Here is a 27,775-nt window from a genome sequence, read left to right as displayed (position 1 = left end):
CTTTCTTAATGCAAAATTGTGCAGTATGCAACATGCACCAATAATTTTGCATACAAAGTCTGGGGAATACAATAGTGTACCCCCAGTCTTGTCCAGGCATCGGAATCGTGACTTTAGCATGCCAAAAATCCGCTCAACTATAGCCCGGGTCTGGACGTGCACCTCATTGTATTTTCGTTCTCCGGGTGTTTGGGGGTTTCTAAAGGGGGTCATCAGGTGGGGTCCCAATGCATATCCTGAGTCACCTGTAAGGGAAAAGACAGGAGAATATTAGTCATGCATGTGCCCCTTGTGATGTCTCCATCATGGGGGGGGCATACCTGACACCAATGTCACTCACCAATCAGCCAGCTGTCTCCATAAACGTTCATCTCCAAGTCTTGGTAGATCTTGGTCTGCCGTAGAATAAAACTGTCGTGGCACGACCCTGGAAACTTGGCACAAACGTGCCAGATGAGGCCATGGGCATCTACAATGATCTGGACGTTGATGGAATGCCACCCTTTTCTGTTTCTGAACAGGTGTTCAGTTTCATGGGGGGGCTGGAGTGCCACATGGGTGCAGTCAATCGCACCGATGATCTTAGGAAAGCCAGCAATATTGTAGAAGTCTGTCATGGCTTGCACACGCTGGTCCTCCTGGGTGGGCATGACAAACTGATGGCTCATGCGCCGCAGTATAGCAGGGACCACCTGATGTAGGCATTTACTCATGGTGGACTGCACCATCCCAGCCACACCTCCAGATGCTCGCTGGAAGGAGCCACTCGCTAGAAAATGCAGTGTTGCCATAACTTTTTCCAGAGGTGTCAGGGCATGGGAACGTAGGGTTGGGGCGATTAGATCCTCATGAAGGAGTTGGGTAATCTCCAGGATGGCCTCCCTATCAAATCGGTAGTTGCCAATGACCTCATAAACTGGCATTTGCCAAATATCACGGCGTGGCCGATAAACACGCGCCTGTGCCCTCATCCTCCTCCTCTGTGCCCTCCTCCTCCTTTGTGCCTGTAAGGCAGCAAGTGCCGTCAAAATCATTGCTGGTCCTGGCATTTTTCAGCAACAAACTTCACAACTAGAGCTGTAACTCCCTTCTGCAAACCCTTCCACAGCATGTGTAAAATTAGGGCTGGTTTTATAATGTGGAAATTTAGTCAGAAAAACTAACAGGTGCGCACAGGGCGGAAAATACGGCACACACACTTAATTCTGAGAATCGCCCTAACTCCCTCATTTGCATCTTTGCCTATCAAAAACAGCGGCGAGCCTAGCGTAATTTGCGCCCGGGAATGCGCAGGTGTAACTACTTTAAGTACGGCTGAAAATACGGAAATCTTTGCTTAAGTCATTTTGACGATCGCGCGCAAATATACGCGCCGTGTAAAATTAGAAAAATGGAGTTAAGTCTGCGTATCTCTTTTGAGAATTTGGCCCTATGTGTGTGATTTGAGGCTAGGATGAAGGTTCACCACGAATGACCACAAACACACTGCTAAAGAAATACATGAATGGTTTAAAGTGGTTGTAAACCCTATAAAACAACTTTATTCTACAGGTAAGCCTATATTAAAAGAGAAGTATTTTTTCTTTTTTTTTGCTTACATCTATTCTATGTGAGCTTCTGATATCTATAAACCCTCCCAGCCCTCTCAGAAGTGCCCCCATTCTGTTAAAATCGAGATAAATACCTGTGGGAGGTTCTACACTCTTTCATACAGCATCATCCAGACAATCGTGTGAATATAGAGTCTGGATACACCCCCTTTCCTGTCATTTTGCTTGATGTAGGCCCTCCTCTCTATGCTTGTTTCTGAGACTTCACAGAGCATAGATGCTCCCCCCTTCCTTTCTCCCTCCTCCCCCTCCCTATCTATCAGCACAGCCATGTCTCTTAGGGGAGTGGAGACAGATGCAGGGGGTGTGTTGGTGAAGATGTACACACCTTGAGAACTTTTCAAACTGAAAATGCACTGTTTTTTGCCAGCAGAAGGAAAGTTCATGTGCACATGCTGTAAAAACTAAAAGAGGTAGGAAAAAAAGATTAGCTGATATGTGACTAATGTGATATGTACTAGTTATTTAACCCATCCCATACTTCTCCTTTAAGGCTTACCTGTAGCTACCCAGGATATCTCCTAAACCTGCATGCTTTAGGAGATATGTCAGAAGTCATTGGCACATGCGCACAGGGGAAAACTGAATGGCACCTATGCACGGGAGTCATCTCGGCTCCGACCAATCACAGCACCGGAGCCGCAATACCCGGAAGTAAGTGCCGGGAGAGATGTCAGTGGCCAGAAGGGGAGACGCGGACTGCTGCGGGGGCTTCAATCTGAGGTAAGTAATACATAATGAGCTAGTATGCTACATGTAAATGTGTTGGAATGGCCTAGTCAAAGCCCAGACCTCTATGCAATAGAAAATCTGTGGTCAGACTTAAAGATTGCTGTTCACAAACGCAAACCATCCAACGTGAAGGAGCTGGAGTAGTTTTTCAAGGAGGAATGGGCAAAAATCCCAGTGGTGAGATATGGCAAGCTCATAGAGACTTATCCAAAGCAATCCCCCTAAAGTATTGACTTTAGGGGGGGGGGGTGAATAGTTATGCACATTGGCTTTTTCTGTTATTTTGTCCTTTTTGTTGTTTTCCTCACAATAAAAAATAAAAAATATCTTCAAAGTTGTGGGCATGTTCTGTAAATTAAATGATGCAAATCCTTAAACAATCCATGTTAATTCCATATTGTGAGGCAACAAAACAAGTAAAAATGCCAAGGGGTGAATACTTTTGCAAGGCACTGTGGTGTATATATTATAGTGTATAGCAGCAGCCCCCAACCTTTTTGACACAGGGATTTGTTAAGAATTATGTAACAAAAAAGAAATAGTTCAACCATAATGCAGAATTAGTGTGTCACTTGTCACCATCGCCTACCACCAGATGAAGCATGTCACTTGCCAGATGGGGACTGTCACTTGCCATCAGATGCAGATTATCACTTGCCAGACGGGGACACAAAAACCCTTACACTCCGGAACTGGAGGTTTACCGGAAATTCGTTTGGTTTTCTCAATCTCTATCTGCTTGTTTTTTCCCTTTCTAGTTCATCACGAAAGGAAAAACATATATAAATATATAATAAAAAGGGAAGGTGAATTAGAGGAAGATGGAATTTTGCTTTCCTCGACACTGTTAGATTCTATTGAGTTAAAAGGGCTACAGGTAGTATGATTGAGAATATTATCTAATTCCGGAATCAAACCCTTTATGTTATATTCTGTCAAGTACTAATGTTTCCGATGAATTTATATGACACTTAGGGGAACATTGTATATGGGAAAATACGGATGGTTGCTAAATTTCCGTTTGACCAGATAGTAGTAGCATGTTTTTTTTTTTTGTCTATTTATATATATATTTATTCTCTTCTCTCCTTATATTCTATTCATTTCTGAATATGGAGAACTATTTTGATTGAGACCAAAATATTGTTAGGAATATATAATATCAAAAAGTGTCTTCCTGTTATGCAATGTGATGACTTTCTTACTGTATGAATTCAAATGTACCGTCTGCTTTTTCAAAATAAAAATAAACTTGATTGAAAAAAAAAAAAAACCCTTACACTTAGCACCTACCTAAGGTAGAGGGTGCTACAGGTGTAATTTGGGTGGCTTAGTAATATTTCAGGAGGCTGGGAACGCTGAGGTCCCCTTGATATCTGTGGATGACGTGGTCCATTTACCTCCACTTATTTTCATATTAACATTAGAACCCGTCCTGAGAACAGTTCGTGCAAGTACAAACATTACCGGAATTGTTTGTGGAAATTGCGAACACAAAATATCAGCACATGACAATGACCTGCTTTTCTTTCTTAGTAAACCCATTACTACCGTACTTTACCAAACCTCGCTGCGGAATTTATAACGCTACAGTGACTTATCAAACTTTCATGTTAAAGCGGAGTACCACCCAAAAAGTGTAGCTGCTGACTTTTAATAATTGGACACTCACCTGTCCCACGGTCCAGCATTGCGGGCGAACAAAGCCCCGCACCTCTCCCCCTCCTCTCAGCGGCACCGGCATTCTAACTGTGGACTAGGGATGAGCTTCGGGTTTGAGTCAAACTCATGTTCGACTCGAACATTGCCTGTTCGCCCAACAACAAACAATTTGGGGTGTTCGCGGTAAATTCGAAAAGCCACGGAACACCCTGTTAAAGTCTATGGGAGAAATCTTAAGTGCTAATTTTAAAGGCTAATATGCAAGTTATTGTCCTAAAAAGTGTTTGGGGACCTGGGTCCTGCACCAGGGGACATGTATCAATGCAAAAAAAAGTTTAAAAACTGCCGTTTTTTCGAGAGCAATGAATTTAATAATGCTTAAAGTGAAACAATAAAAGTGAAATATTCCTTTACATTTCGTACCTAGCAGGGGTGTATATTATGCCTGTGAAATAGCGCATGTTTCTTGTACTTAGAACTGTCCCTGCACAAAATGTCATTTCTGAGGGGAAAAAAGTCATTTAAAACCGGACTCGCGGCTAGAATGAATTGTCGGCTCCCGGCAATTCAGAGAGAATTCATAAAAAAAAAAAAGTGTGGGGTCCCCCAATTACAATTACCAGGCCCTTCAGGTCTGGTATGGATATTAAGGGGAACCCCGCCGTCAATTAAAAAAAAAAAAAAAAAAGACGTGGGGTTCCCCCCAAATATCCATTCCAGACCCTTCAGGTCTGGTGTGGATTTTAAGGGGAACTCCACCCCAAATGTAAAAAAAAAAATGGCGTGGAGTTCCCCCAAAAATCCACACCAGACCCCTTATCAGAGCACGTAACCTGGCCGGCCGCAGAAAAGAGGGGGGGGGCAGAGTGCGGCCCCCCCCTCTCCTGAACCGTACCAGGCCACATGCCCTCAACATAGGGAGGATGTCCCCATGTTGATGGGGACAAGGGCCTCATCCCTACAACCCTGGCCGATGGTTGTGGGGGTCTGCGGGCAGGGGGTTTATCAGAATCTGAAAGACCCCTTTAACAAAGGGGACCCCCAGATCCTGCCCCCCCCTTTGTAAATTGGTAATGGGGTACATTGTACCTCTACCATTTCATGAAGGAAGTGTAAACAGTTGTAAAAAAACACACACACACCGCGGAAAAAAGTATTTTAATAAAAATAAAAAATAAATAAAAAATCCAGCGGTGGTAATCCACTCTCGATCCCGGCTCCCCGCTCCAACGTTGTCGGTATCCAGCGACGGGTGATCTCCTCTCCGGTCCAGCGATGAGAAGATCGGGATGAGGGATCCAGAGCGCAGCACCGCCGGTCGCCTGTCTCCACCAGAGACAGCCCAGCGAATGACACTGCTGAAGCTATGACATTTCTTATATAGGTGAGGCGGGGGCCACCCGTCACGTGACCCCGTCCCCCTCTGACGCACCCTCTGCTACGTCACTGGGGAAGCCATGGCTTCCCCCTTGCGTCAGAGGGGGCGGGGTCACATGACGGGTGGCCCTGCCTCACCAATATAAGAAATGTCACAGCTTCAGCAGCGTCATTCGCTGGGCTGTCTCTGGTGGAGACAGGCGACCGGCGATGCTGCGTCTGGATCCCGGACGATCTTCTCATCGCTGGACCGGAGAGGAGATCACCACCGCTGGATTATTTATTTTTAATAAAGGACATTTTTCCATGGTGTGTGTGTGTTTTTTAACTATTTACACTTCCTTCGTGAAATGGTAGGGGTACAATGTACCCCATTACCAATTCACAGAAGGGGGAGCCAGGATCTGGGGGTCCCCTTTGTTAAAGGGGTATTCCAGATTCTGATAAGCCCGCTGCCTGCAGACCCCCACAACCACTGGCCAGGGTTGTGGGGATGAGGCCCTTGTCCCCATCAACATGGGGACATCCTCCCTATGTTGAGTGCATGTGGCCTGGTATAGTTCAGGAGAGGAGGGGGCGCTCTCTGTCCCCCCCTTTTCTGCGGCTAGCCAGGTTACGTGCTCGGATAAGGGGTCTGGTGTGGATTTTTGGGGGAAAACTCCACAACATTTTTTTTTAAATTGACGGCGGGGTTCCCCTTAATATCTATACCAGACCTGAAGGGCCTGGCAATTTAATTTGGGGGGACCCCACGCTTTTTTTTATATGAATGAATTCTCTCCGACAATTCATTATAGCCGCAAGTTTACTTTTTTTCTTTCAGAATTTACACTTTGTGCAGAGACAGTTCTAAGTACGGGAAACATGCGCTATTTCACAATCTTACTTTACACCCCCCAGGTACAAAATTTAAAGGAATATTTCACTTTTATTGTTTCACTTTAAGCATTATTAAATTCACTGCTCCCGAAAAAACTTCAGTTTTTAAAACTTTTTGTTGCATTGATACATGTCCCCTGGGGCAGGACCCGGGTCCCCAAATTTTTTAGGAAAATAAATTGCATATTAGCCTTTAAAATTAGCACTTTAGATTTAAAACGTTCGAGTCCCATAGACTTTAACGTGGTTCTAAAGTTCACACGAACGTTTGGTGTGTTCGCAGGTTCTGGTGCGAAGCAAACAGGGGGGTGTTCAGCTCATCCCTACTGTGGGCACCCAGCTGTGGCTTCACAGCCAGGCACGCACTGCGCATGCGTGAACCGCGCTGCACCCTGTGATTGGCTGGGAATCTTCTGTGACGTGTCCCAGAAGATTGCAGGGAAGGAGGGGTGATAGGCAAGCTTCCTTCTGGCGCCGCAGAGCCCCAAGAGAAAGTGGCAGCTGGGTGCCTCTAAAAAGAGGGTATCCGCATGTCATGGGATCACTTAAAGTGGAAGTTCCATTTTTGGGTGGAACGCTGCTTTAATTAACAAAAATCTGAAGCACTAAATCTCACCATCCCAACAAATACATGTGTTACATATGTAATCTACAGACAAATTTTTATTTCAAATGGCCATCATCACACATTAATAGTAGTGAAATGCTTAATGTTTCTCCATTGCTTTCCAATTTGCGCTCTGAACAGTCTTCCTGGTCTTCTTGCAATTTTTCATGGACTGGCAGATGCAATGTTTTGAAGCAGAATGTACTGCCTATTTCTTTCAAACAATCCTGACAAACATTCTAGCTAGCTTTTTCAAAACGTTACAATCTTTATTTAACAAATTTGTTTGGACTACCAAATCCCTCAGGATTAAACATACTATTCTCCGCAGACCAAAAAGGAGGATTGGCACTCCCTGACATTAAGCTTTACAATTTAGCAGCTCATCTTTCAAGAGCCATAGATTGGTCTTGACATTCTGTTATTAACCACTTAAAGACCAAGCCTTTTCTGGCACTTTTTTTCTAGAAAATGTACTTATAACCACCACCAAACATTTAAAATATTATTTTAGCAAATAGTGATTGTTGCAGTTTTTATGTCACACGGTATTTGCACAGTGGTTTTTCAAAAGCAATTTAAAAAAAGAAAACATTTTAACCGGTTGCTGTCCGGCCTATGGCAGAATGACACCAGGGCCGACCTCTCGCTGGCAGAAATGGTAAGCCCGAGAGACATCAGCAACACCACTTGGAATGCTTTCAAGAGAAAGCGAGCCACCGGCTGAAAAAAACATTACCGTGGTTTTGGCTGATATCTTCAGCCAGAAATCCCTGTAAACCACTTGCAAACTGCAATGTATTTAATACGTATTATGGTAGGCAAGTGGTTAAATAATGGGTTTCCACAGAACAATCTTTTTCCCCCATTCCCCTCCCTGCTCTCCTTTGGAACCCAATGCTTCCACAATTGGTTTTACAAATTCACCCTACAATTGCAGCCATGCAGAAACACTGTAACCAGGTTTTCAATAAATATGGGACATCCCCCTACCTCCCCACCTCTAATGATTTTAGACCATCCTATATTCACCCCCCCACCCAGCTGGACGAGATAAAACTCTTCACACATTAACAGCCTAGGATAAATATCTTGCATTCCAATTTACACAAATGCCAATTGGTTGTCAGCCAATCAAATGTCATCTGACCCCTCTTTCTCTTCAATTGTACCTTTACAGATCCTTAAAATGTCGAATTCTCTTCACTTTTTGCCAGTGCCAATTCATTTAGACACTCACTTACGACATTTGAACAAGTATGCTAGAAAACGGGCTCTTTTCCCCATGCCCTTTCTGTCTCCTATAAACTCTTACTTTTCGATTACAACAAACTCCAAGATTTATAGATAAATGGAAACAGGATCGGGATGTTAAATTCACACCTCAACTCGCTCGTCTTTGAGTAATCGATAGCAGGAGTATGGATATAAATTACTCTCTCATTGGCATTGTACTCCTAAATTATTCAATTCAATCTACCCGCTTGTTTCAGATTTCTGCTGGTGATGCAACAACCTGCAGATACATTGCATACTGTATATTCTGGGCTTGTCCCTGTCTTAATGATTTCTGGACCCATGTCTATACCATTAGGTCACTGTTCATTTTATAACTAAAGACCCAAGTTTTTTCTCCTACATCATAATGATATTCCTCCTAAAACATAAAAAATAGGTCCTCATTCATTTAGAAAATGCAGCCTGATCTTGCATCCCAGCTCTTTGGCAATCCTCCTCACCACCCACCATGCAACAGTGGTTCAGTTGAATTCTGATCGAACATATGAAAAATCTTACCAGTTTTCTCAAAGAAAAAAAACAAAGAATTTAACAATATATAGTCCCGCTCGAAAGACTTCTCCCATTCTGATGATTACAATCATATCCTGACAGACTCTTCCCCCTCCTCTTTGTGAAGCCCATAATAAACACCAAGGCCCAGATTCACAGACATTGGCGCATATTTATGAAGCCGTATCGTATCTCCTTTACGCTACGCCGACGCAGCGCAGAGAGGCAAGCACTGGATTCACAAAGCACTTCCTCCCAAATCTGTGCTGGGTTTCTCAGGCGTAAGTGGAAGTGGGTGTGAGCCATGCTAATAAGGCGTGACCCCATGCAAATGATGGGCCGAGCACCAGACAGATATGATTCGTCAACTGCGCATGCGCCGTCCCGTGGACGCATCCCAGTGCGCATGCTCACAATCACATCGGAACTACTCCCTAAGATACGCCGGATCACTGCCTACGGCGTGAACGTAACCTACGCCTAGTCATATTCACGTCCTACGTAAACTATGTAAAATACGTTGGCTTGTGTTCCCTTTGCATGGATGCTGCTGAGTTACACCTCCTTTATGGGGCATAACTTTGCGCCGGACGTATGACTTTACGCGCACTGCGTCGGACGGACGGATGTACGTTTGTGAATCTGCGTATCTCCCTAATTTGCATATGTGAATAGAAAATCAATGGGAGCGCCAAATACGTCCAGCGTAAATATGCGCCCACTCTACCCCGGCGTAGGCAAGTTACGTCGGTCGGATGAAGCCTATTTTCAGGCGTATCTAGTTTTGCACAGATACGACGGCGCATATTTGCACTTACGCTGCGTATCTCGAGTAACGTCGGCGCAAGTGCTTTGTGATTCCGGGCCTAACTTTATTCCTTTATAACATGGGCTGACCACCAAGCAGACCAATTGTGTAATGGCTGCCTTACTGAAATGGCTAGCCAATTGGTGGACAAATACTTGATCCCTCTTTTTTTCGAATGTACAGGACACTGTTGATCTTTTAAATGTTTTGGATGGAGTCTTTTTACAAAAAGATGTGGTGGAAGAAGTTTATCATATTTGTTAGGTGGACTTGTCACTATACTGTGCACTTTTGATTAACCACTTGACCACTGGCCACGAAAACCCCCTTAATCACCAGACCAATTTTCAGCTTTCGGTGCTCTCACAATTTGAATGACAATTACTCAGTCATACAACATTGTACCCGTCTGAAATTTTTGTCCTTTTTTTCACACAAATAGAGCTTTCTTTTTGTGGTATTTGATCACCTCTGCGGTTTTTATTTTTTGCGCTATAAAAGAAAAATACAGAAAATTCTGTAAAAAAAAAAAATCTAGTTTCTGTCATATTAGCAGGTTATTTCTCACACACAGCATATGTATACTACAAATTATTCTGCTATTCCTCCCGAGCATGGCGATACCACATGTGTGAGACTTTTACACAGCGTGGCCACATACAGAGGCCCAACATGCAGGGAGCACCATCAGGCGTTCTAAAGCACTCAGACCAATTCTGACATTTCTCTCCTACATGTAAAAATCATAATTTATTTGCTAAAAAATTACATAGAAACCCAAAACATTATATATGCTTTTTTTTTTTTCAAAGACCCTAGAGAATACAATGGCGGTTGTTGCAACTTTTTATCTTGCACGATATTTTCACAGCAATTTTTTGAGCGCATGTTTTAAAAAAAAAAAACAGTTTTGTGCTAAAAAAAAAAAAAAAAAAAAAACAGTAAAGTTAGCCCAATGTTTTTGCATAGTATGAAAGATGGAGTTACGCCGAGTAAATAGATACCTAACATGTCACCCTTCAAAATTGCACACGCTCGTGGAATGGCGCCAAACTTTGCTACTTAAAAATCCCCATAGGCGACGTATTGCAAGGTATTGGAGTATTAAGGGTATTGTGGAGTATGAGGGGTATTGCAGAGTATGGGGGGTATTGCAGAGTATGGGGGGTATTGCAGAGTATGGAGGGTATTGCAGAGTATCGAGGGTATTGCAGAGTATGGAGGGTATTGCAGAGTATGGGGGGGGTATTGCAGAGTATGGGGGGGGTATTGCAGAGTATGGGGGGTATTGCAGAGTATGGGGGGGTATTGCAGAGTATGGGGGGTATTGCAGAGTGTGGGGGGGGTATTGCAGAGTGTGGGGGGGTATTGCAGAGTGTGGGGGGGGTATTGCAGAGTGTGGGGGGGTATTGCAGAGTGTGGGGGGTATTGCAGAGTGTAGGGGGTATTGCAGAGTGTAGGGGGTATTGCACAGTATGGGGGGTATTGCAAAATATTGCGCAGGGAGGGATGGCTGGATCTGTGACTGCAATTGTCACAGATCCAGCCCACAGTGCTGCTGCTGCCACCCGCTCCCCCCCCCCTCCTCTCCTCTCTCACTGTACCGAATTACAGTGAGAGTGAGAGGCGCCGGTTTGTTTACAAGTGATCGCGCCGTCATTGGACGGCGCGATCACGTGGTAAGGAGCCGCTTCCATTGGCTCCTTACCGCGATCCTTGTTGCTGCACGATATTTTCACAGCAATTTTTTGAGCGCATGTTTTAAAAAAAAAAAAACAGTTTTGTGCTAAAAAAAAAAAAAAAAAAAAACAGTAAAGTTAGCCCAATGTTTTTGCATAGTATGAAAGATGGAGTTACGCCGAGTAAATAGATACCTAACATGTCACCCTTCAAAATTGCACACGCTCGTGGAATGGCGCCAAACTTTGCTACTTAAAAATCCCCATAGGCGACGTATTGCAAGGTATTGGAGTATTAAGGGTATTGTGGAGTATGAGGGGTATTGCAGAGTATGGGGGGTATTGCAGAGTATGGAGGGTATTGCAGAGTATGGAGGGTATTGCAGAGTATGGAGGGTATTGCAGAGTATGGGGGGGGTATTGCAGAGTATGGGGGGGGGTATTGCAGAGTATGGGGGGTATTGCAGAGTATGGGGGGGTATTGCAGAGTATGGGGGGTATTGCAGAGTGTGGGGGGGGTATTGCAGAGTGTGGGGGGGTATTGCAGAGTGTGGGGGGGGTATTGCAGAGTGTGGGGGGGTATTGCAGAGTGTGGGGGGTATTGCAGAGTGTAGGGGGTATTGCAGAGTGTAGGGGGTATTGCACAGTATGGGGGGTATTGCAAAATATTGCGCAGGGAGGGATGGCTGGATCTGTGACTGCAATTGTCATAGATCCAGCCCACAGTGCTGCTGCTGCCACCCGCTCCCCCCCCCCTCCTCTCCTCTCTCACTGTACCGAATTACAGTGAGAGTGAGAGGCGCCGGTTTGTTTACAAGTGATCGCGCCGTCATTGGACGGCGCGATCACGTGGTAAGGAGCCGCTTCCATTGGCTCCTTACCGCGATCCTTGTTGCTGCGGGTCCCGTGGACCCGGCGAGCGACGGTGATCGCGTGTGCGCGCCCGCTCGGGCACGCAAATCTGATTCTCCGGGAGGACGTATATTGACGCCCTCCCAGAGTAAGGGAACCGCCTTGTAGCCGTATTTCGGCTATAGGGCGGTTACCAAGTGGTTAAAGAAAAAGGCTTTTTTGCACATTTATTTAACTAAAGCATTAATGATACGCTATGTTATGAAGCTTTTATCAATATCTTTATGGATTTTATTTTTTTTTTAAATCACTTTAACCACTTAAGTACCGCCGCACGACGATATACGTCGACAGAATGGCACGGCTGGGCACATGGACGTACAGGTATGTCCCCTTTAAGAGCCCAGCCGTTGGTCGCGAGCACGCTAGTCCAAAGCTCAGTGACCGCGCCCGTGGGACCCGCGGACCCGATCGCCGCCGGTGTCCCACGATCGGGCCACAGGAGCGGAGGAACGCGGAGAGGTGAGTGTAAAGACGGTCAGTGACGTTACACACGTCCATGCACGCCCCCCTACAGTTAGAAAAAACACATTAGGTCACACTTAACCCTTTAGCGCCCCCTAGTACAGTAATCAGTGCATTTTTATAGCACTTTTCGCTGTGAAAATGACAATGGTCCCAAAAATGTGTCAAAAGCGTCTGATGTGTCCACCATAATGTCGCAGTCACGAAAAAAATCGCTGATAGCCGCCATTAGTAGTAAAAAAATTATTAATAAAAATGCAATAAAACTATACCCTATTTTGTAAACGCTACATTTACAAAATATTACATTTTGGGCAAACCAATCAATAAATGCTTATTGCGATTTTCTTTTAGCAAAAATATGTAGAAGAAGGCTCTATTTGTGGGGGAAAAGGACGCCAATTTTGTTTGGGAGCCACGTCGCACGACTGCGCAATTGTCAGTAAAAGTGACGCAGTGCCAAATCGCAAAAAGGGGCCAGGTTCTTAACCTGCATATTGGTCCGGGTCTTAAGCGGTTAAGAAAGGTACCAGCACAAAACTTTGGTACATTTATATAGTTCATTTTCTGTGAGGTACATGGAGTGGGGTTGATTTACTAAAGCTGGAGAGTGCAAAATATGGTGCAGCTGTGCATAGTAGCTAATCAGCTTCTAACATAAAGCGGAACCTCCCTATTCTGTATTCTGATAAAGCCTTATATAATGTTTTATTCAATGGTGTTTCCCCAGCTGTCACGCACCTACACTTAAGTCCCTTTTATCTCACAATCTTGTGTATTTTGATAATAAAAAGAAGAAAAAAAACTTGGTTATCTCATCCGGGTTCTTATATATGTGGACTCAAGACTTGTAAATATTGCTGTACACAGACCGTTTCCGTCAACACTAAGCCCAGGTTTACACTGGTCTGCGGGAATAAAGCCGTGCGAGCAGGGCCGATCCTTGGAGGGTGCATCCGGTGCACTGCACCCAGGTGCCACAGAGGTGGGGGCGCCAAAGTTCTCCCCTCCCTCTTCCTCTCCTTGTGTGTGGATCTGGGATCTGGAGGGCTGCCTGGAGAGGTGATAGGAGAGGGGGCTACAGGTCTAAGCACTGGCAGGCTGCAATTGGTGGGCACTGGCAGGCTGCAATTGGTGGGCATTGGCAGGCTGCAATTGGTGGGCACTGATAAGCTGCATTGGATGGGCCCTGGTAGGCTAGATTTGGTGAGCACTGGTAGACTGCATTTGGTGAGCACTGGTAGGTTGCATTGGATCGGCACTGATGAGGCTGCATTTGATGGGCACTGACGAGGCTGCATTTGATGGGCACTGGTAGGCTGCATTTAATGGGCACTGGTAGGCTGCAATAGGTGGTCACTGATGAGGCTGCATTTTATGCATAGATCTCTTGTATTATTTCCACAGTCTCTGACCATGTTCTGTATCATGTCTGCAGTCTCTGACCATCTCCTGTATTATGTCTGCAGTCTCTGACCATCTCTTATATTATGTCTGCAGTCTCTGACCATCTTCTGTATCATGTCTGCAGTCTCTGACCGTATCCTGTAGTATGTCTCACTGGAGTACTTACGGTTAAGAGATCATGGGAGGATTCCAGGGTAACAAAGACTCTTTAGGGGAGCATCTCTGAGTTTGGGTTGTTGCCATAGAAACATCTGTAAAGGGGAGGAGTTAGTAAGATGACCACGCCCAAGTGAGGGCGCCAGAAATATTTCTGCACCCAGGCATCTGTAACCATAGGATCGGCCCTGCGTGCGAGTTCAGCTGAACGTGCACAATTTCACTCCCGCTTGTCAGTCCCAATTTCGGCCGTGATTACAGAGAAAATCGCAAAAAGTAGTACAGAAACTACTTTTTGAAATCGGTGCAGCGCCGCAGATGCAGCATTGCACCGATTAGGGCGGTGCCATTGCCGGAAATGCCGCCTATTCGACATGCGATTTGACATGTCAAAAACGCACCAGCGTGAACCAGGGCTTAGGAAGAGTTCAAAATACAGGAATATATCAATTGTGGCACAGATCATGTCATTCACCTGCATGTAGTTCATATTACGTTGGTTGTACGATTCATCCACTTCATTTCCACATAACAGAACATTACTGTGATAGTATAAATTAAAATGCTAAAAACATCTCCACTGTCTCCAAACACCTTAGGAATGTGCACAAAGGCAATATGAGTTCTTTCAGCTTTAATGGTGTTGAGAAAGTGTTGCTGGCAACACGTGGTGAGTATAGCTACCGTAGCTTATTAGAGCGTGAGGTCTACTAGATTTTCAGGTTACAGACCCGCATCCCTCTTGGTCTTAGCCATAGATGGGATGTGGATTTGTATCTGAAATTATAGATATATGTTCCCACACTAAGAAATAAAGTCATAAGTATCAATGTGAAACAAACAAATGTGTGCCAGAGGGTCTAGCACACAAATATAATAAAAAATAATTCACAAACCCAAAACAAGTGCATAAAACCAATATGAAACAGATAAATAATAAATATGTCTTGTGGTATCACACAAACGACAAAACTCTTTGGAAAATATGAATCAGGCTTACCATCTAACATGGCCCTCATATTTCCCACTAGGGGGTGATCAATGGGTTAACTGTGTTCTCTGGGTGTGTTCTAACTGTAGGGAAGATGGGCTGCCAGGGTCATGACAGAGATTGCTGTTCCCGATCACTGGGAACAGAAGATCTCTGACATGTCCTCTTTCAGAATGGGGATCCGCCTTGTTTACAAAGGCAGATCTCCGTTCTGCCTCTGTGCACAACTATTGCAGCTCCCAGTGGGCGCACAAGCACCCGCAATCTCACCTGTACAGACCGACGTACAGGTACGTTTTTTCACGCAGGAGAGCCGACTTGCCGTCGTAAAAGTGGTTAATACAATACCTTTTACTAAAGCTGAATGTTTATAATTGGGACTTTTTTTCTATCGCTTTGTGGTCTTAAGGTGTATTTACTAGCACATTTTACTGTGTGCTTTCAGGACTTCATGAACATTATTTACATGTTTATTACTTATTTTTCACTAAAGAATGTCACTTATTATTATTTTTTTTGACACATAGTTTGTTTTATGCGCTGCACTTCTTTTATTGATGTGGTTTTGCACATCCTCCTGCCAAGTGCACCCTGAGCAAGAAGCTTGCTCTGGGGCTCCCGAGCCACGGCTCTGTGTGTTCATTTAACACAGAGAAGTGGCTCAGCCCCGCCCCCTCCTTCTCCTGATTGACTCACTCTTCAGCCAGTTAGGAGTGAGAGGCTCGGAGAGCCAAGGCCCTTGTGCACATCGCTGGATCAAGATGAGGCTCAGGTACAGTATGTGTTAGGGGGGGCTGCTGCATACAGAAGGTTTTTGACCTTCATGCATAGCATGAAGGTCAAAAACCTTGAGCCTTTAAAACTACTTTAAGTTTTTTTTCCATTACATACAAAACAATTGCTATCTAAACCAGGGTGATGGCATTAATGTCGGCTATGCAGAGCCCAACAATAATAAGGAGAGGATAGTACAGAATAAACCATCCATAACATTTCATAACTAATAGCAGGAATAATCAGAATCAGCTGTACGATAAAAATGGGCAATCCGAATCAGCCAATAAACAAAAAGAATAAGCAAGGTGACACAACAACCACATATTCAACCCCCCACAACAATCATACACACACACACACACACACGGTGCCCTCTCCGAACCTAGGTAAAAGGTTTGTATCTGACCTATTTAAAGCCGGAGTTCAACCTAAAAAAAAAAATTAACATTAGATTCATGCTCATTTTGTCAAGGGGAATCTGGTAGTTTTTTAAAAAAACGAAGCAGTACTTACCGTTTTAGAGAGCGATCTTCTCCGCCGCTTCCGGGTATGGTCTTCGGGACTGGGCGTTCCTATTTGATTGACAGTCTTCCGACAGGCTTCCGACGGTCGCATCTATCACGTCACGTGTAGCCGAAAGAAGCCGAACGACGGCGCGGCTCTATACGGCATCTGCGCACCGACGTTCGGCTACTTTCGGAAAATCGTGATGCGATAGATGCGACCGTCGAAAGCCTGTCGAAAGACTGTCAATCAAATAGGAACGCCCAGTCCCGCAGCCCATACCCGGAAGCGGCGGAGAAGATGTACAGTATCTCTAAAACGGCAAGTACGGCTTCGATTTTAAAAATACTACCCGATTCCCCTTGACAAAATGAGCATGAATCTAATGTTAAAAATTTTCATTTCCGGGTGAACCTCCACTTTAAAGGGAGGATTGGGAAAAAGACAGATTCGCTATTTGAGAAGCCGAAATATCCAGCCAGGGTGGCCATACTTTAGTAAATGTTTTAGAACATGCACGTCCAACAATTATTTCCTATGGCCCCATTCACACACTACATTTACTTTTTCACCTGCAGATAGCAGCGGCAACAAGGAAAGAAAAACAACAGGAAGCACATCAGAAATGGAAAGAATGTTCCAACATGGCTAAACACAGACGCATGTAAACGCAAGTAATGCAGCTAATCGAAATGTACAAATGTTCACTGTGTATGGAGTCTTGGAATTTCAAAATAACAAAACGTGCTTTTAACAGCAGAATAGCCGCCCGTGTGAAAAGGGCCGAAAGCCCTGTACACATGATCGGTTTGTCCGATGAAAATAGACCGATGGACTGTTTTCATCGGACAAACCGATTGAGTGTGGGCCCCATCGGTTTGTTTTCCATCGGTGAAAAAAAAATGAACATGTTTTAAATTTTTCCTATGGATAAAAAAACAATAGAAAAATCCAATCGTCTGTATGGAACTCCATCTGTCAAAAATCCACGCATGCTCCAAATCAAGTCGACGCATGCTTGGAAGCATTGAACTTCATTTTTTTTTGTCGTAGTGTTGTATGTCACAGCGTTTGGACACGATCGGATTTTTGACTGATAGCATGTAGGCAAGACTGATGAAAGACAGCTTCATTGGATATCCGACAAAAAAATCCATCGGATTAGATTCCATCAGATATCCGATCGTGTGTACGAGGCTTTAGAGTTTATAAACCCACAAATATATTACACCCAAGTTTTTAGTCTGATTCTTGTTACAAAAGTTTGGTCTGAAGCTGTATATGTACTTGGGCACTCAGAGCTCTCTTAAAATACATGCACACTCTTTCTATTAAAATTAAATCTGAAAAATTTATTTTGATTGACCTGTAAATTCCATATCTTGGAGTGCAGTATAGAACACAGGATGTGTATTCATAGATCCTGGGTTATAGGTTTGTACTTTCAGGTGATTGGATACTGGCAAGTTTTTGAGGACACACCTCCTGGGCACCTCCCTTAAAATATTCCTGGTGGGTTCAAAGAGTGATTTCTGCAGGGGGCATAGAGAACCAAGTTGAGATCCCATGGATGCACTGGGTGCTGCAAGAGGGTTTTGTTGCGAGATATGCCTTGGAAAAAAGTTGACAAGTTTTTTCACATCTTGAAAAAGATGGTCAAGGACGAAACTTGTCATTTTAGAGTGCTTGGGGTCAAGTTCTGGTCAAGACGTAATTGTGGGAAGGCCATGTAAATCACAGGGTAATCTCTGTAACTGAAGTGTGCTGTGCTCACGCCAGGCAAACAAAGGATTTCCAGGTACATTAGTAAGTCTTTCTGGAAGTGGGTTTTCTTGCTTTCAGCATTGTAGGAATAAGAGACTCAAAGACCCCATTGCCTCCTAAGACCTGGGCTTCAATAGTAATGCTGTTAAAGCCAGAGACTGAGAAATAAGAAGGAAGATAGGACCCTGAAACGACAGGTCTGTCCTGCAGTGTTGTCAACCTATGAAATTTACTGACACAACACCCAAAATTTACTGGCCAAGTTTTTACTGGCATTTCCAAAAGTTACAAAATTACAGTTTTAAGTGCAAATTAGAGTATTGACTACAAACAAATACAATATGCAATTAGCAATATGATTTAAGGTAGATAATAAGGCAAAAAACATATTTCTTATTTTATTTTTGATATAGTGAGTAGCTCAGGGACAGGCCACAGGAGGGCAATAAATTAGAATGGGTGGCGCACACATATAAATTGACTCTCACTGTGACACTGACAGCAGTGTGCAGCAGCACAGATGATGAGACCTCACTGACACAACATGTCCCCTCCTGAGTCACAGTGATGCCGCGTACACACAATCGGATTTTCCGTCGGAAAAACCTTGGATGGTTTTTCCGACGGAATTCCGCTCAAGCTTGGCTTGCATACACACAGTCACACAAAAGTTCTCTGATCTTTCGTCCGTCAAGAATGCGGTGACATACAACACTACGACGAGCCGAGAAAATTAAGTTCAATGCTTCCGAGCATGCGTTGAATTGTCTCCGAGCATGCATCGGAATTTTGCACCTCGGAATTGCTACAGACGATTGGATTTTCTGATAGGATTTTTTTCCATCAGAAAATTTGAGAACCAGCTCTCAATCTGTTGTTGGTGGAAATTCTGACAGCAAAAGTCTGATGGAGCATACACACGGTTGGAATTTCCGTTCAAAAGCTCATATCAAACTTTTGCTGTCGGAATTTCAGATCTTGTGTACATGGTATAACAGTCTCTCTCCAAGCCAAGTAGTCCATCCAGTCTACTCCAGTCTAAACAGCACTGAGGGTCCCGGTCCCAGCCTGCCTTGCTCCCATATTGCAAACCTGCACACAAGGCTCTGGCCTCTCTGCTTGGCTCCATTGCACCATGACATCACATGACATGTTCAGGCACCGCCTCCGCCAGAGCTGCCTGATCACACTGTAGCAGATATTTAGATGGTCTCAGCCGGCTCTGGACCAAGCATCACAGCCTTATTTTTTACTGGCAACCTTTTACTTTTACTGGCATTTACGATCAGTTTGGCCCAATGTGAATTGCCAGCTTCTTCTTCTGCTCTATCCTGTAGAGATGGCGAGACATAAATCACACTAGGGGAGAAGGTATAGATTAGCTTGAATTGAGACAAGGGGATTATCAAGGCACTCGATACCAAGGCTATGAGTCCTTCCTTGGTCCTGGCCACAAACAGAGGTAAAATCTGGTTGAAAATGTTTGGGTGAAGGGACCTATTCCCCTTGATCCAGGTGGTGGCATCTGCTGTAATCTGCTATCCAGTTGTCCATTCCTGGTATGTGAACCACAGAGTATGCTGGACAATGAGTCTATGTGTATGAGATCATTTAGCTTGCTTCCTTCAGAGTTGCATGGCTCCTGGTGCCCACTTGGTGGTTGATGTAGGCCACGACTGTGTCATTGTTTAATTGTACCCTAATCAGGAGTTCTTGCAGAAGGGGTTCTTGTTCCAGGTTGACAAGATGTCTGTCTTAAATTAAATTGTGCAAATGGTACAGCCTCTGAGGAGGCTACCTTACCCCAGAGATAGTTTTCAGGGACAGGGATCAACAAAGATGGACAACAGCCCTGGAACAGTGCCAAGATGAGCACCCATGCAGGATATAGTGCTTAAAGCAACATTACAGGCCATCCCCACAGCATGGGGTCCAGGTACTGCTCCCAAGGTTTTGCCAAAATTGCATCGATCTGGATGCACTGCTTCTATTGTCACATTAGAAGACAGTAAAGGAGATGATTGTTGAATCTAAGATAAAATAACCCAAAACAGCTTCTCTTCTTTCTTTAGATTAATTATCCCTCATGTTTTTGATGTTACAACACTCTAAAGAAGAAATGTTTAAAAAAAGTAAAAATGATTTGCTTACCTGTGAAGAAAGTAGGTTGCAGTCAATATGCATTCCCTTTCCTGTTTTACTTTTTTGTAGTAATCCGGCCATTATGGCGCCATGTGCATATAATCCTGTTGCAAGATCAGTCATAGCCACACCTGGCCGGACAGGGTCTCCATCCTAAAGGTCAACAAAGATATGACTAGAGAGGACACACAATGCATATCAAAATCCACAAATAATGAACAAATAATGACTATGTATGATAACTTAAGAAAATTAAGTATACTATAATTAAGCATAGTAGTTGTCCGGCCATTAACCACCCCAGACCCCACATGCTTGGATGTTTAACTGTGAATGATAAAAAATCCTCCTGTAGCGCTGCAGGCACTGATGTATGTATTCTGATAGCAGCGCCCTGCTGCTCTCAGAATAAACAGATCAGTGCTGCGCTGACTGGCATTATTGCAAAGCGAACAACAGCAAACGGTTAACAATAAAACACAGTAACAATATAACAATAACTCAAAAAAAAATTTTTTTTTTTACTTTCTTGTAATTAAACAATAATCTTGCAGCCTTGGATTTTACTGTCTCTCAAAAAGTAATAGCCAGTTTTCTGACTACCTAATATTTTCCCGAGACCCTTGTGTGTGTGTATTGTGTACCCTAGACTGTGCCATGCTGTACCCTAAACTAATATGCCTCTAGTGTGTTTTAGCAAAATAATCAGTCCTTAATGCAGAGACCAGGTTGGCCAGGACAGTAAAGAAAGAACAGAAAAAATGGGTGTCATGTCTAATTTTGCATCTGCTACAGACACAATATTTTTTTGGGGTGACTTTTGGGTCAGGGTACCAAGAAAGACATCAGGAAAATGTCTTTCATGCAATTGGCTCACTGCATCTAGATTTGGGGTCAATTCCAAGATTGAATAAGTGTCTAAAAAATGGCATACCTACATAGAAGTTGTCCACGTACAAATGGTATCCCTTGGGGAACATAAGTCCCATCCTATTTTGCCACTGCTCCCCATCTAGTCTGGGCATTCGAGGGGCTCTACACGACGGTTCTTTCCCTTGTAAATTCTAAAATGATATGTATAGCTTATACAGTTTGACCTCATATCAGGCACACTTGCTGGGGAGTGCCTTGAAAAAGTATTCATACCCCTTGAAATTTTCCACATTTTGTCATGTTACAACCAAAAACGTAAATGTATGGGGTATTATGTGATAGACCAACACAAAGTGGCACAGAATTGTGAATTGAATAGAAAATTATAAATCATTTTTTTTATTTTTTACAAAAAAATATCTGAAAAAAGTGTGGCATGCATTTGTATTCAGCCCCCTGAATCAATACTTTGCAGAACCAACTTTCGCTGCAATTACAGCTGTAGTCTTTTTTGGGTCTGTCTTTATCAGCTTTGCACATCTAGAGTGTGACATTTTTGCCAATTCTTCTTTGCAAAATAGCTCAAGCTCTGTCAGATTAGATGGATAAAATCTGTCAACAGCAATTTTCAAGTCTTGCCACTAATTTAACCACTTCTAAACCGCCGTACGTCTTTATACGGCCTAACTTTAAAGATTGATATCTCGGTAACGGCAGTAGCTGCTGCCACAACCGAGGTATCAATCTTTAGTGTCAGCGGTTCTGTTAACGATAACGGCGGTCTCCGCGGCAAGATCGCCGTTATCGGCGGCGGGAGAGGGCCCCCCCCCTCCCGCCGCTCTCCCGCGCCTTCCGCCGCTTACCGTAGCCGTCGGTAGCGGCGGAGGCGATCGGGACCGTTCGTCTGGTGACTGGGGACGAGACTGAAGGAAAAATCTCCTTCGCCCGTCCCCATAGCTCTGCTGGGCGGAAGTGACGTCAAAACGTCAGTCCCGCCCAGCCTCTTAAAGAAACATTTTTTTTTTGTCATTTGAAAAAATGACAGTTTCAAATTTTTTTTTTTTTTTTTTTGCATTTTAGTCTAAATATGAGATCTGAGGTCTTTTTGACCCCAGATCTCATATTTAAGAGGACCTGTCATGCTTTTTTCTATTACAAGGGATGTTTACATTCCTTGTAATAGGAATAAAAGTGATTTTTTTTTTTCCAGTGTAAAAAATAATAAAATAAATAAAAATAAATAAGAAAAAAAAAAAATTTTTTAAAGCGCCCCGTCCCGACGAGCTCATGCGCAGAAGCGAACGCATACGCGAGTAGCACCCGCATATGAAAACGGTGTTCAAGCGACACAAGTGAGGTATCGCCGCGATCGTTAGAGCGAGAGCAATAATTATAGCCCTAGACCTACTCTGTAACTCAAAAAATGCAACCTATAGAATTTTTAAGAGATTTTTAAGGGTAAAAGTTTGACGCCATGCCACGAGCGGGCACAATTTGTAAGCATGACATGTTGGGTACCATTTTACTTGGCGTAACATTATCTTTCACAATATATAAAAAAATTGGGCCAAATTTATTGCTGTCTTATTTTTTAGTTCAAAAAAGTGTTTTTTTTCCAAAAAAAGTGCGCTTGTAGGACCGCTGCGCAAATATGGTGTGACAAAAAGTATTGCAATGATCGCTATTTTATTCTCTAGGGTGTTAGAAAAAAATAAATATATAATGTTTGTGGGTTTTAAGTAATTTTCTAGCAAAAAAAACTGTTTTAGTCTTGTAAACACCAAATCTGAAAAACACCCAAAGTAGAGAAGTGGTTAAATTAGATTTAGGTCTGGACTTTATAACACATGAATATGCTTCGATCTGAACCATTACATTGAAGCTCGGGCTGTATGTTTAGAGTCATTGTCCTGCTGGAAGGTGAACCTCTGCCCCAGTCTCAAATCTTTTGCAGACTCTAACAGGTCTTCTAAGATTGCCCTGTGTTTGGCTCCATCCCTCTTCCCATCAACTCTGTCCCTGCTAAAGTAAAGCATCCCCACAACATGATGCTACAATCACCATTTTTCAGGGTGATGTGCAGTGTTAGTTTTTCGTCACACATAGCGTTTTTGCTTTTAGGCCAAAAAGTTTTATTTTGGTCTCATCTGAACAGAGGACCTTCTTTCACATGTTTGCTGTGTCCCCCACATGGCTTCTCGCAAACTGTAAATGTGATTTCCTTTGGCTTTCTTTCAACCATGGCTTTCTTCTTGACATTCTTCCATAAAGGCCAGATTTGTGAAGTGCATGACTAATAGTTGTCCTGTGGGCAGATTCTCCCACCGAAGCTGTAGATCTCTGCAACTCCTCCAGAGTTACCATGGGCCTCCTGGCTGCTTCTCTGATTAATGCTCTCCCTGCCCAGCCTGTCAGTTTAGGTGGACAGCCATGTCTTGTTAGGCTTGCAGTTGTGCAATACTCTTTCCCATTTTTGATAGATTGGACAGTGCTCAGTGAGATGTTCAAAGCTTGGGATATTTTTTTATAACCTATCCCTGCTTTAAACTACTCCACAACTTCATCCTAGACCTGTTGGGTGTGTTCCTTGGCCTTCATGATGCTGTTTGTTCACTAGGGCTCTCTAACAAACCTTTGAGGGCTTCACTGAATAGCTGTATTTATACTGAGATTAAAGCACACAGGTGGAATCTATTTACTAATTAGGGGACTTCTGAAGGCAATTGGTTCCACTAGGTTTTAGTGAGGGGTATCAGAGTAAAGGGGGCTGAATACAAATACACGCCACACTTTTCAAATATAAAAAAAAAATGGAAAACCATTTAACATTTTTCTTTTACTTTTCAATTATGTGATACTTTGTGTTGGTCTATCACATAAAATCCCAATAAAATACATTTACGTTTTTGGTTGTTACATGACAAAATGTTGAAAATTAAAAGGGTATGAATACTTCTTCAAGGCACTGTATTTCTTAAATGGAAGGCAGGCAGAAAATTAATAAGGGACTTGTCTACACAGATGTTTTGTCAGGGCGTATATCTGGAAATTTCCAGGTAATTTACAAGGGGCCCAATTTTGTGTGTATTCAGAGTCACCTCAAGGAAGAAAGAAAATCATGATATGCTCAAATCTATGCCCAGCAATTGCAGCAGAGAAAATGGGCATATGTTGAATCAGGTCTGTGGACCAATATGACTGCAATTCATATGTTTTTTGTAATGCCCATGTTAAGGGTTATGCCCCCAAAAATGTTACACTCGGAAACCATGATAAGTTGCTACTCGAATGGTCTGGCAAGGTACAAATTTGGGTTGGCAGAAATGTACTGGTCGGCATAAAGATTGCTTTGGTCCACAATAAATCGACACAATTGTTCTGTGAAGAACGGCACACAAAAAAAAAATAAAGAGGATTGTGAAATTTGCTGTTTCCACCTGAATCCTGGGTTAGGCTGTTAATGGAGGGATAATGGATGCTTCTGAATCTGAGAGCTGCCAATCAGGATTTGCAAGCACCTCTGGAAGGACACTATGGGCTCTAAGAGCCTATGTTTGAATTTGTGGTTGCTGTGGGATACTATTACTGCTAGTCACCTCACCAGCTTGGACTGCACTTCTGGGGCTCACCACGTCACCATGAGATACTGCAGTGTGTGTAAAATTCCAGGATGTACTAGGCCGCTGCATATGAGAATAATTGTGTGTTTCTAGCACCTCAGCAAGCTGGGAATGGGGTTGGGTATCCCTAACCTTAGCAGGGACCTCTTCTCCATCGTCTGAACTCCCTCAGGGTGCTGCTGCTTTTTACATTGTATACAGTTGTCTTCTGAGCCTGATTCTGAAAGAGAAGATTTCCCTTCGCTATCATCTGTCAGTCTCAGAATCCTGTAGGTCTCTTCACTAGTGTACCTTTCTTTAGACATTTTGGGCACTAAATGTATAGTTATCCAGTGCGACTAAAAGCAAAAAGAGCTCCTGGCTGCCAGGGACTCATTGAATCTTTAGGACTAAAAGGCCTGATCTTGTTAGCACTGCAAGTTTTGTGTACAATGTATCAGATGTGGCAGTGATCAGAAATTATACTAACACTGCTCCATTCTGATGTCACCAGTGACAATATTATAGTGATAAAACAAATCTGCACACTGTACTAATGACAGGCCAGTGAAAGGGTTAACTGGAGGGCAATTAAGGGGTTAAATGTCCCTAACTAGGTGTGTGTGCAAGTGAAAGTGTGCTGTTTTTCTCACATCTCTGGAACCAAAAAGGGCCCCAAGAGAGAAGAACAGTGCAGTTTCTGTGTCTGCATTTACAAACATGGACACAGGCTTTGCTGTGATTCGGTACAGCCGATCAGCAGGTCCACAGCAAAAATGTACTGAACTGGACCTGATGACTGACTTGCATGTGCCCCCTAAGAGGAAATTCTAGATCACGCATACAGTATGTATGTGATTCGGAACAGAGCAGCAGCCCCTTCCCTGTGTATCTACATGGGGTGGTCTGCAAGCGGTTAAGAAAAAAATAAGGTAATTTTAAAGTTGATGTCAGCAACACATCTCAAAAAAGCTGGAACAGGGCAACAAAAAGCTGGCAAATATGCTGTACGTTCACTTTACCATCCTGTTAAGTTACATAAAAGTCACACTAATGTGAAATCAATTTAATAAGCAGACTTTGATGATTATACATTTAGATACATTTATGAGGGTGCAAAGAGTACATAATCATTACGTTAGGAAAAATTACAAGAATTTTTTTTTTTTTTATTATTATTATTATTTATTCCAAATAAATGCTATGAAAATACAAATATATGTATCCAAATTTGCTACCAATTTAAGCCCAATTCATTCAGCAAAAAAGAAATGTATACTACGTAAAGTGGAAGTAAACCCTCCTACTGTTTTCAGCCAAGGAAGCTGCCATCTTGGCCTCTGTTTTATCTGCAACTGCCACGATGCTGCACATGTGATCAGTTATGAAACCAGCCATTGGATGGTTTCACAGTTTGGTTGAGAGCACAAGCAAATGTGACATCTAGCATTTCCGGCATGCCGGGAATGTGAACTGTTTTTTTAAACTATCAAATAGATGGGTTTACTTCCGCTTTAAACCTAAAAGATATAATATGCAGTCCTGAAACATTGCCACAATGGGGTACTACCACTTCTGAGCCATATATAATGCAATACACTATCAAAACAGTGACATGGGGTAGTAGTATAAAGTATTCTATAGCACCATTGCCTAATTATATACAGTAAAACCTTGGTTTGCAAGCATAATTCGTTCCAGAAACATGCTTGTAATCCAAAGCACTTGTGTATCAAAGCATTTTTTTACAGAGTATAAAAGAGAAGAGAGGCATCTCTAAGTTTAGCAATAAGTTGCTAAATGTTGTACCTTCATTAAATGTAACTATGGTTACAGGAGAGGAGAGGAGATGTTAATGGTTAAAACATGTAATCTTTAGCAAAGCTGAACAGCCCCATCCAGGGGGCAGTCCCTCCGGTCATAACCTCTCTCACTGCAGTGAGTAGCTCAGTTCGTCAAAAAGCAGTACAAACCTAAAAAGGAGGGGTGGGTGCTGTGTCCGTCCATGGACTTCAGAGAAAATGATTTTACGGTGAGTACAAAAATCCAATTTTCTCTTTTGTCCATGGATGGACACAGCTTCCTTATATTCTTGACTGTAGAGACGTCCCCAAGCATTGTAAAAAAAATTAGGGGTGGGAACAGCAATCAAAAGTCAAACTTCACCCCAACACACCAGTGCTCCTCAACGGAGGAGTTGCAATCTTTAAACAGCCGCCTGCAAAACTTTGCGGCTGAAGCAAGCATCCGAAGATGCATTTATATCAACCTTGTAAAATTTAGTAAAGGTGTGAATGGACAACCAGGTCGCCGCCTTGCACACCTGTGAGACAGACCCTTGATGTCGGAAAGCCCAGGAAGCACCAATTGCCCTGGCCGAATGCGCCGTGACAGGAAAAGGAGGCGCCCGCCCTTTCAAGGTGTAAGCCTGAATCACGATCTGTCTGATCCATGAGAAATGGTGGCCGACGAGACCCCCAGGCCTTTCTTTGGACCAGACACCGATACAAAAAGTGAGTCTGACCTCTGAAACTGAGCCGTAGCAGACAGATACACCCGCAGAGCACGTACCACGTCTAGGGAATGTAAGGCAGCCTCCTTGGGATGCGACGGCTGAGGACACAAAGATGGACGTACAATGTCTTAATTTAGATGAAAAGCCAAAACCACCTTTGGAAGAAACGAAGGCTGCGGGCATAGCACCGCTTTATCCCTATGGAGGACCAAGTAGGGGGACTTGCAAGACAGGGCCGCCAACTCAGAAACCCATCTGACAGATGTAATGGCCACTAGAAAGGCAACTTTCTGGGAGACTGTCAGGAGAGGAATCTCTCTGATGTTCTCAAAGGGGGGTTCCTGAAGTAATTCAAATCCCACGGAGGTAGTGGTGGTCGAACCGGAGGAGCCACATGTCGAACCCCTTGAACAAAAGTGCTCACTAGTGAGTGAGTCGCCAAGGGTCGTTGAAAGAAAACAGCCAAGACTGAAATCTGCCCCTTAATAGTGCCTAAGGTAAGTTTCTGATCCACTCCACGCTGTA

The 27,775-nt window shown here is 43.5% G+C and overlaps 1 protein-coding gene across 1 annotated transcript in view; it reads right to left on the bottom strand.

Annotated features, from left to right (window-relative positions):
* The window catches only part of SUGCT (succinyl-CoA:glutarate-CoA transferase), a 1,112,375-nt gene that overhangs the window by 995,621 nt on the left and 88,979 nt on the right, over positions 1-27,775 (bottom strand). The window contains exon 8 of the mRNA XM_040353242.1: positions 20,273-20,416. Coding sequence (XP_040209176.1) covers positions 20,273-20,416 — 144 coding nt within the window. The remainder of the gene's footprint in view (positions 1-20,272; positions 20,417-27,775) is intronic.

This window comes from Rana temporaria, chromosome 5 (assembly GCF_905171775.1).
Source record: "Rana temporaria chromosome 5, aRanTem1.1, whole genome shotgun sequence".
NCBI lineage: Eukaryota > Metazoa > Chordata > Amphibia > Anura > Ranidae > Rana > Rana temporaria.
This window is presented reverse-complemented; position numbering and strand designations above follow the sequence as displayed.